The sequence below is a fragment of the Crocodylus porosus genome, unplaced genomic scaffold (genome assembly GCF_001723895.1).
Source record: "Crocodylus porosus isolate Cpor-Errol unplaced genomic scaffold, CroPor_comp1, whole genome shotgun sequence".
NCBI classification, from domain to species: Eukaryota; Metazoa; Chordata; order Crocodylia; family Crocodylidae; genus Crocodylus; species Crocodylus porosus.
In genome coordinates this window covers 26,187,657-26,198,821 of record NW_017728912.1, presented here as the reverse complement: position 1 = coordinate 26,198,821, position 11,165 = coordinate 26,187,657, and the positions used below count along the sequence as shown (strand labels likewise).

The following is an 11,165-nucleotide window of genomic DNA, read 5'->3' as shown; positions in this document are numbered from 1 at the left end:
TACCTCTGTGAGCTGACCCAAGAATTCCTGGTCAAGCTCTTCTCCCTGGTTGGGAGGTCTGTAGTAGACTCCCACCATTAAGTCCCTTTCCCCTCGACTGCCTTATATCTCAGCATTTGGAAACAAACCCCGCCTCACTGGAAAAATAGCAACCCTGCCCACTTCCTTTCCAACCCCTACCTAAGAAAATATTCTGTGATTTTTCCTACTTGTTCTTTATACTAATGCACCCACACTCACAATGATAAAAAGGGAAGTGTCATAGCTATAAAAGCAGGACACAATTTGGAAATGACATAAAATAAGACCAAAAAATCCCTCACCCCTCAAACCTGAGGGAAAAACTACTTTAGAATGAATGAGAATTCAAATTAAAAGGGCAGAAAGCCCAAGTTTCTACTGAAATATATCAGTATTAAAGACTAAGCAAAAAGAACAGAAATAATACTGAAGGCCACATTCTTCTTGAAGTGTGGTACCCAGAACTGGACATAGTACTCTAGCTGTGGCCTCACCAATGCTGAATAGAGAGGGAGGAACACCTCTCTGGATCTACTGGTCACACATTGGCTGATATACACCAGTCTTCGATTTGCCCTTCTGGCAACCTCATTGCAATGTTGGTTCTTGTTTATCTTTTGGTAGATCGTGGCCCACAGGTCTTGTTCAGAAGCTGTGCCAGCCAGTGGATCACCACCCATCGTGTAGTTATGGTGAAGGTTCTTCCCACCCAGATGAAGAGCCCTGCACTTCTCTCTGTTAAACCTCATCTGATTCCCGTCTGCCCATAAAACCAGGCTGTCAAGTTCATCCTGGATCCTTACCCTATCCTCTGATGTATCTGCTTTTCCCTACAGCTTGGTATCATCTGCAAACTTCATCATTGAGATTTCCACCCCCTCATCCAAGTCATTCATAAATATATTAAAGAGCATGGGTTCAAGCACCAGTCACTGGGGGACACCACTGGAGATGGCCCTCCAAAATGAGGTCATCCCATTGATTATCACTCTTTGGGATTGGTCTCTAAGCCAGTTACCCACCCATCTCACTACAGGCTGATCCAGACCAGTACCCTGGAGTCTGGTTGAGAGAATCATGTTGGAAACAGAATCAAAGGGTTTACTGATGTCTAAGTAAGTTACATTAACCTTGTGTCCCTCATCCAGGTGGTTAGTTACCTTGTCATAGAAGGACACCAAGTTTGTCAGGCACTATCTACCATTGACAAAGCTGTGCTGGTTGCTTATTAATACCCCATCAGTTCTCAGCTTGTAATTGATGGCATCCTTAACAATGTTTTCAAAAGGTTTACCCAGAACTGAAGTCAGACTGACTGGTCTGTGTTTGCTTCTTCCCTTTCTTAAAAATCGGAACCACATTGGCCCTCTTCCAGTCAGCTAGGACCACTCTCGAATTCCACGACTCTTCAAACAACTTTGCCAGTGGTGCTGCTATAATTTTAGACAGTTCTTTCAGAACTTTTGTATGCATATCATCTGGCACAGCAGACTTGAAAACATCCAGGTGTTGTAGGAGATCCCTTACCTGTTCAGGACTGGTTTCATGTAGTCTGTAGTCTGTAGTCTGTATTACTTGGGCGTCTTGTTGGTTGAACAGTCACCATTTGATTAAGCTTTAAGTTAAGCTTTAAATTACTTTATATACAGTTCTGCCAAAGTCACTGGGCTGATTTAAAAAGAAAGATGATCTTAAAATGTAAGCTGCAATTAGGCTGGTTGTGCAAACTTATACCACTCTGATGAGCAATGATATAATATCCAGTTACAGTTGAAAAATTGTGAAGTCCCAAACAGATACTTTATATATTATTTATTTAGCTTGGGTTGAAGTTGATTTAAGAGATTCCACACCTGAAGAAAAGACCTGAAAATATTCAGAATCCAAAGTAGCCCTAAGATTCACAAAATCATGCAATCCAAAGGAACCATTACATCACATGGTCTGACCTGTTTAACACGAGATATGGTGTTTCACCACTACCCCTCCGCTGAACCCAATTCTTGTGTCTAAATAAAATCATAATTCTTAGAAAGGCACTTGACTATAACATTAAGAAATGTCAAAACTTTTGCTGCCCTTGATAGTTTATTCCAAAGGTAGATGGCTTTTCTAATGGAAAACCCTCATCATTAAAAATGTATGTAAGGTAGATTTTCCTCTCCTAGAATGCCTTTATCTAATCCAAGTGTGGTTAAAAAAATAATAAATAGATTGCTGCAGCACAAAACATTCACTTTAAAAGAATGCCCCCCAGTTTTGACTCATCAGCTCAACTGAAAAAATGAGGATCCATGTTGCATTTCTCTGCAGTCACACAATCAAGAGAATCAGTTGACAAATATTTTGCAACTTTTACAGCACCATGGTAGATACATAAACAAAGCTTAGGATATGAACTAGGAACAGATGACCATGTGGTATAGGATTGAAAGGAAACCATTCCTTCATTACATACAATCCTCTGGTAGATGAGGTATGAGGTGTATATATATATAGATATATATCATGCAATCCATTCAAAAATATATCAAGCAAGTACTTTACCATACCAAAGCAACTGCATTTGTTAGTCTTGTACATTTAGGATACACTTTCTTTGAGGCAGACACTCTGGCTCAGATCCACAGAAGGTTTGGCTGTTAGCAGTGGAATTCACAATCACAATGTAATTTCCTTTTACCTAGAAATTTACCTAGAAATGTAGGCACTCTCTCCTTAATGGAGACAGCCAGGTGCCTACAAGTAGTCTATTTACAGCAACTGGCATATAGAGGTGGGAACCAAAAGAGAGGGGATGCCTATCACAGGCTACAATGCCAAATAGAAGGGTTTTTCTGAAATCCCATCTCTCCCCCAGATTTTGGCCATTTTCTAAGTAGATTTACAGGTCAAAAGCAGTTCTCACTTTGGCACCTCAGATATCTAAGTAAAGCCAACCAGACATAAAGGTAGAGTTGTTCAAGCAAGCAAAGGTAGCAGCAATTTTGAGCATGTGCAGTAACAGAATTTTAGGCAGCTAACAAAGTTACCTAAAGAAAATGTAGGCACCTGTAGTGTCTAATGTACCTAAGTGGTAGGAGGTTTTTGGGCTTCTCTCTTGGATTCAGGTTCCTAAAAGCTTTATTTGATCTTAGGGTATCAATAGAAATAACCTTTTTGCCATAATAAGCATTCTTATAGTGGCACAAAGGCCAAGCAAGCAGACCTCTATGTCTCTTACTGCACCACAAATGCTCTAAATCTGTGGCCATGACATAGATGGCAAAAAGATAGGCTGTTTTATAGATTCATAGATTTATATATTGTTAGGGGCTGGAAGAGACCTTGTAGATCATTGGGCACTAGGCAGAAAAAGACAACCGGGGTCAAGTGACCCCAGTGAGGTGACTGTCCAGTCTCTTGTTGAAGTTTTTTGGGGTAGGCGATTGTACCACCACTGGAGGGAGTTTATTACACAGTCTGGATACCCTGACTGTGAAGGAGTTTTTCCTGGTATTGAGCCTGAAGCAGCCTTCCAGGAGTTTGTATCCATTGCTCTGGTTTTCCTCAGGGGTGCCCTGGTGAACAGCTGTTCACCGAGTTCTTGATGTACCCCCTGATGTAGTAGTAAGCTCCTCCCATGTCCCCTATCAGCCTTCTTTTCTGTAGACTGAAGAGGCCCAAGTCCCTCAGCCTCTCCTCATATGACTTGCCTTGCAAGTCTCTGATCATATGGGTGGCTCTCCTCTGGACCCTCTCAAGTTTTTCCACATCCTTGTGGCACCCAGAACTGGATGCAGTACTCTGGCTGCGGTCTCACCAGTGTGGAGTACAGGGGAAGTATCACTTTTTAGTTTTGCATGAAATGCAATGGTTAATGCATGCCAGCATGTTGTTTTCCCTGCTGACCACAGCATCGCACTGCCAGCTCATGTTCATGTGATGATCAATCACTACCCCTATCATTTGCACCTTTTTGACCATGGTGCAAGTCAAATTGTCGCCACCGAGCCTGTAGGTATGTTGGGGATTGTTTGCCCCTAGATGATGCACCTTGGACTTCTGAGTGTTGAACTACATCTGGTCCAGCCCGCTCAGCTCTCCAGTTTGTCCAGGTCAGCCTGTATTTGCAACCTACATCCTGGCATGACCACGCACCCCCATAACTTGATGCCATCCACCAACTTGGCCAGTGAACTTTTCGCCCTCACATCCAAACCGTTGATCATTGATTTTATTGAGTCAGTTGTGTTTGTTTTAGGCATGAGAGTACAGGCAGTCCAGAAGAGGTGCTCCACCCTGAACAGGTGCTCCCAGAGTTTGAGGGTCCCAATTCTGCATGCACAAGGAAATCCTGCCTTAGATTGGGCCCCTCATGCCCTGGAAGCACCTGCCCAGCTTTCCCCTCTCACAGAGATGCACCCTGGAGAGTCCCTGGGAAAACATCTCGGTAAGAAGAGAACCCTGGATTTCTCCATTTACAGAGACATACCCCAGAGATTCCCTGAGGTGTGTTTCTGCAAGTGGGGACAAGATCTATGGGTGACATGTAGTTCACCCAATAAAGGTGATCAGCTTTGTTGGGACACATCTTGGCGTAGGTAACCTGCTTCATTTGGCTACATCTATTTGTACCTTTACCCTAGCTGCTAATGCAGCACAGAACACAAGTTTTTAGTTAGTTATATCCTATACTGGTTACTATAATGTTAACAATAGAAATGAGAAGTTCTCCTCACTTTTTAGGGGGAGTTTGAGTTATCACATATCATCCCCAAAGAACCCACAATAGCTACATTTCCAGAGTGCCATTCTTGTTCCCCAATATGCTCTAACTGAATGCTGGAGCTGTTAGTGACTCTAAGATTTTGTGTGAAACTTCATAAAAAATGAATCAGACACATTTTCCCAAGTAGAAAGGCCTCTAGCCATGCCTCAAGCCTGTGCTACAGTGTACTTACATGTTTTGTGAAATTTATGTTTTACATCAAGAAGGGTAGATGATGGAGGTACCTGGAAAAGAAAACAAAATGGAAACAAATTAAGTTTTGTTCTTCTCTGTTCTTCTATTCTGGGGGTGGGGGAGGAAGTACCATTCATTCCATGAAGAGCCATTTTGGTTTGTTTGAATCTTCTACAGATTCAATCAGTGCTAATCAGTGGCTTTCCCTCTGACTTAACTGCTCTTTAACACTGCTTATTTATCCACAGATAAATAAGCCAATAATTCCATATCTGGAATTGTCCCACTTCAACCATTAGTGAGCATGAATTGGTAGGATTTGTTTTGGTGTAAGTTCTGGGTCTTGTGAAAGAAATATTTCTGGTGAGACAGTTGTTGTCCCAAAGATTACACCAATGGGGCTACTCAAGGGGTAATACTTTACCCAATGTAAGTAATGGTATCATCATCTCACTTTCAAAGACAGGAACAGATATGGAATAGGGCATTTACTTCTGAGCTTGGGTCTGATGCCAAAGCATTGAAAATTAATAGTTTCATAACATCAGTCGGAACCAAAAAGTTTGATAGTCTCCCCAAGACACCACTAGTAAAATGATCTTAAGTTTAGCTATGAAGTCTAACTTCTGTGGGTATAGCAACAGGATGAAAATAAATAATTTCAGTTTTCAAAATTTAAATTCTAGGGTGGCTGTAGTAATGCAGAAGAAAGTGGCTTTTTCACGTGTTGACTTCTCCTGATGTCTATTCATTGCTAGTGAAAGGTAGGTCAAGGGGTTGAAATATTAGACTGTAATTTAAAAGACTGGGATCCATTCTCTGCTCATTATTTAATAATGTTTTTAAGTAAGATACATAAACATAAAATACTTAAAACATACATAAATACTTAAAGCAAGGGCTGGAAGCCAGGTCTACCTTCTCCTAAGTGGGTGTTCTGAGCAGTAGGTTACAAACCACAAAGTTATGAGTATCAATATTCTAAAGACTGAGAGGAGCACAGATAAAACACAGAAGAAGGGTGGGTGCAGATACTACCTTAAAATAGACCTTGTTCCTTTCAGATTTTGAAAGGATAGTACAGAAAGGGCCAATTGATGGAAATGAAACAGCAGCTCATAGAAAGAATGATATAACAATAACAGTTAAATATTGGTGTGGGAGAAAAGAAAAAACCTTACCAATTTGACATACAATACAAATATACAGTACAAATATACAATAGAAGTGTCATAAGATGTGTTCAAAGCATGGGCAATAAGCAGGAGGAACATGTCCTTCTGCTAGCTAGAAAAAACCCAGACCTAGTGGGGCTCATGGAAACCTGGTGGGATTCTACCCATGACTAGGCAGTGGATATTGAGAGATACAGGCTGTGCAGGCAAGACAGAGCAGGGAAAAGGGCAGGGGTTATAGCGCTATACGTCAAAGAGCAATACGTCAATGATCAGGATGGGGTCAGAGGAGGGGCAAAGTGAGGTGCTCTGGGTAAGAATGCAAGGTGGGCATGGGGAAAGGGACTTGATAGTGGATGTCTACTACAGACTGCCTCACTAGGGGGATGAGCTGGACCTGGAATTCTCAGGTCAGCTCATGGAGGCAGTAAAATCAAGGGATGTGGTTGTCATGGGTGACCCAAACTACCCAGAAATCTGCTGGGAGGAGCAGTCGGCCAGGTCTGACCACTCACATAAGCTCCTAGTGGGGATACAGGACCTCCACGTAACCCAGGCGGTGCATAGTCCCACCAGGGGAAATGCCTTGCTGGACTTGGTCCTTGCTACAGGTGATGACCTGGTGAGGGGTCTGCGGGTACTCGACCACCTGGGCAACAGTGATCATCGCCTGCTGGAATTTACTATCCAGCACAGCATGATGAAAGCAAGCAGCAAAGCAGAGGTCCTTGACTTCAGGAGGGATGACTTCTGTAAGCTAAGACGGTTAGTAGGAGAGGCATTGGGGTCTCAGAGCTTCAATGAGATGGGAGCCCAAGACAGGTGGTTGTTCAAGGAGATGATCCTCTGAGCTCAAAGGGAGTCAGCCTCAATGTGCACCAAGTGGGGTAGAAGTGCTAAGAGGCCCCCATGGCTTGGCAAAGGCATCCAGGGATGCCTGAGGGCAAAAAAGGAGGCATACAAACAGTGGAAGCAAGAGGCTATCATGAAGGAGGATTACACCTCTGTTGCTCAAGACTGCAGGGAGACTGTTAGGAAGGCCAAAGCAGAGATGGAGTTAGCAATCAGAATTAAAGATAATAAAAAGTCCTTTTTCAAATACATAGGAAGTAAGAAGAAGGCACCGGGTAACATGGGGTCCCTACAGGAAAGAGTTGGCAATATGATGATTGTGGCAAATGAAAAAGCTGACGTCTTTAATGAATTCTTTGCCTCCATATTCCTGAAGAGGGACCAGGACATCTCTCCCACTAGAATTGCAGATGGCCCCTGGGGAGGCACTGCCATGCCTAGGGTCAGGGATGATCTAGTTAGGGAACTTTTGGAGGGGCTGGACTTGTTTAAATCAGTAGGTCCAGATGATCTTCACCCGAGGGTGCTGAGGGAATTGGTGGGGGTCATAGCAGGGCACCTGGCACAGATCTATGAACACGCATGGGGCACTGGCCAGGTACCAGAGGATTGGAAAAGGGCCAATGTGATCCCCATTTACAAGAAGTGGAGAAAAGAGGACCCTGGCAATTATAGGCCAGTCAGTCTTAACGTGGTCCTTGGTAAGACTTTTGAGAATTATCAAGGAGCACATCTCCAGCAGGGAAGGTAATGCTCAGGGGCAACCAACATGGGCTCAATGAGGGCAGATCCTGCCTGACTAACCTGGTTTCTTTTTGTGATCAGGTCACAAAGTCCCTGAACGAGGGTATTGGGGTGGATGTCATCTTGTTGGACTTTAAGAAGGCCTTTGACATGGTTTCCCACTACATTCTCTTAAAAGAAAGTTGGTGACTGTAGCATTAATGCCTACACAGTCAGATGGATGGCAAATTGGCTAGATGGTCGCACGCAGAAAGTGGAGGTAGATGGGTAGTTTTCAACCTCTAGGGATGTGGGCAGTGGAGTCCCCCATGGCTCAGTCCTGGGGCCTGTACTGTTCAACATCTTTATCAGTGATCTGGATGTGGTTGTGGAATGCACACTGTCCTAATTTGCTGATGACACCAAGTTGTGGGGTGAGGTGGGCATACTGGAGGGGAGGGACAGAATCCAGCTAGATCTAGACAGGTTACAGAAGTGGATGGCTAAGAATAGGATGGAATTCAACACAGACAAGTGCAAGGTGCTGCATCTTGGAAGAAGGAACCAGCAACACACCTATAGGTTGGGAAACACCCTTCTTGTCAACACAGTGGCAGAAAGGGATCTTGGAGTCATTGCTGACTCCAGGATGAACATGAGACACAAATGCAAGGAAGTGGTCAGTAGGGCTATATGCACCTTGTCATGCATCTACAGATTAATCACAATCAGGTCCAGGGAGGTGATCCTTCCCCTCTATGCAGCATTGGTCAGGCTACAGTTGGAGTACTGCATCTAGTTCAGAGGAGGGCCACTCACATGGTCAAAGGACAGTGGGGCAGGCCCTATGAACAGAGGCTAAAGGGCGTGAACCTATTCAGCATCCACAATAGAAGACTGAGAGGGGATCTGGTGGCTGTTTCCAAACTCACCTGGGAGGATCAGTGGGAATTGGGGGAGGTTCTGTTCCCCTGGGCACCACCCAGGCTTACTAGAAATAACAGCCATAAATTGTTAGAGAGGAGGTTCAGGCTGGACATCAGGAGACATTATATTACAGTTAGGGCAGCCAGGTTCTAGAATGGGCTCCCAAGTGAGATGATACTCTCTCCTACCTTGGGGGTCTGCAAGAGGAGGATGGACAGATATTTGGCTGGGGTGATATGATCCCGGCACCCATTCCTGCCTGGGGCAAGGGGTCAGACCTGATGATCTGCTTAGGTCCCTTCCAACCCTAAGTATTAAGCTGCTATGATACTATGAAAATTACGGATAAATCAGTATTTGTAAAGTAACAATATGCTATGAAATAGGGTAGTAGCTACATATGTTGACAAAATAGCTATGTTTTGTCAACAGCTATATGTTTTCTGTTGATCATTAAATATGCTCCTTTAATTAATGTAATTAATCAGTCACCTCCAGTTGTAGCTTTGGCACCAACCACTACTCAAGAACTGAATTGTACATTCAATAACTGTACATTTATGGGGGATATTCCAGAGCTGGTAGTTAAGACAGAACCATTTCTTATAGGTGGGGGCTGTTCATTAAATAGAGATCCTTGGGCTCTGAAGACTGATGCCCCTAGAACTAGAATGAGAAATATGCTCCATCAAAAGCCTTTCTTTGCCAAAATCTTTGCCAAAACCTTATCTCTTTGCACAAAAGTCAATGGAAATTCCATTGATATGCTTGCCAAGTTTTTTAATTGTTTCTGTAGAGTCTTGAAAAATTAGATTTTTTGAGTGAGAGGTTGAGTCTACATTTAGAATAACCTGTTAAGACTGCAGAAATAGCCAGATACTATGTGAGCTTGAAGCAGCTCTAATAGAAGCGGTGCAAATTTGAGCCTGGGCTTTTTGCCTCAGTGCACATGTTCAGACATGCACTTTGTTGTGGAGAAAGTTGTGCCACTTGGGGCAAAACAACCCGATCTGCAGCCAGGGAGGAGCTAGAGCCTGGGGCCAGCACCTGTGCTGTCCCTAGCAGTATAAAAAGCTGCCCTGTCCTGGCCCCAGCAGTAAAAAAGCTGCTCTGGGAAGCAGCTCAGAGCTACTCACTTTCAGGAGCTTCTGGAGACCAGCCAGTTGGTACTTGGGACACTACCCTTTGAGAGCTCCCTGCACACTTTACCCACTGCAGCAGTCTGGCAGTGGGGCCTACTGCCTGGCTGTGACCTGCTGCACACCTGTCAGACCTGGATGAGGACTGCACAGCCATCTGCCCCTCTGGGCCAGCTGCCAGTGGGCTGTGGCTGCAGGGTTGGCCTTTATGTGGCACTACTGCCATGTATGCCCCCTGCCCGGCCATCTGGGCAGCTATCATCCAGAATATTTTCCCATTGTAGTGGCCTGCTTTTAACTGTCAAAGCATGTCCTCCTGGCCCCATTTGTGCAGGTGGTCAGCCACAGCCAGCTGGATTGGAGGTGCCAGCTCTGAGCAGGCAGGGTCCTGCCACTGGTCTCCCTATCAGGAATTCTGGTGTTCCCTACTGGAACACTGAAAAATCCCTGATAAAAAAAATCCCAAGGCCACTCTGTAAAATACCCCAAAATCCATGTTCCTCCACAATTAAAACAAAAGACCACTATAAAGAGAGAGAGAGAGAGTGAGACAGAGACAGCGATCAGTTGGGCAATGTTTTATTGATATATCTACAGCATTAAAGCAATGTGGAAGCCTACCAGTGTCTCTATCATAATAATAAAGTGAACTCTAAATACATGCTTCATGAATTCATGAATACATGAATATATATTTTGCTGCCCCCCAACAGGGGCTATACCCCCCCCAACAGGGGACAAATCGCCCCTGCAGGGGCTATCTCTCCCTGGAAGGTCCACATGCCCCACCCCAGCCCTCTGATTGCTGCCCCACCTGACCCCATCCTCCACCAGCTGCTGCAGCCCGCCCCCCAATGACTGCCACACCCATCCCCACCCCCAACTTTCACCCCCAGGCCTCCAAGACAGGCCCCCAAACCCCAGGCACCATCACTTGAAAAAAATAAATAAAAGGGGAAAAAAGAGAGAAAAATAGGGGGGAAGCCTCTACTTACCCTACAAGCAGGGGATGGGGTGGCTCTGAAGCCTCCTGGCAGAGCTGCCCCCCCTCCCCCCCGGGCAGCACAGGACAGGAAGGCCTGGGCTGGGCCCACTGGGGCTGTCCCCCTGCCCAGTGCTCTGCAGGCAGGGTCCAGGCAGCAGGACTGCTGGTAAGTGCTGAGTTTTTGGGGGGCGGGGCTTTTATTTGTTTTTTTACTTTGGGGATGCTGGGGGAGGCAGGGATTGGTGGCCTCAGGGGCATAGGGGAATGGGGCTGGGCAGGGCAGGGATCAGGTGGGCTTGGGGGGCAGATGGGAGATGAGACCAGGCAGTGCCAGGATTGGGGGGAGCCTGGGGGACAGGCAGGGAGTGGGGCCTGGCACCGCTGAGATCGAGGGAGTC

General features: G+C 45.2%; 1 protein-coding gene across 1 annotated transcript in view; it reads right to left on the bottom strand.

Annotated features, from left to right (window-relative positions):
* The window catches only part of TECRL (trans-2,3-enoyl-CoA reductase-like), a 171,697-nt gene that overhangs the window by 123,079 nt on the left and 37,453 nt on the right, over positions 1–11,165 (bottom strand). The window contains exon 2 of the mRNA XM_019534213.1: positions 4,965–5,016. Within this exon, the coding sequence (XP_019389758.1) occupies positions 4,965–5,016 (52 nt within the window). The remainder of the gene's footprint in view (positions 1–4,964; positions 5,017–11,165) is intronic.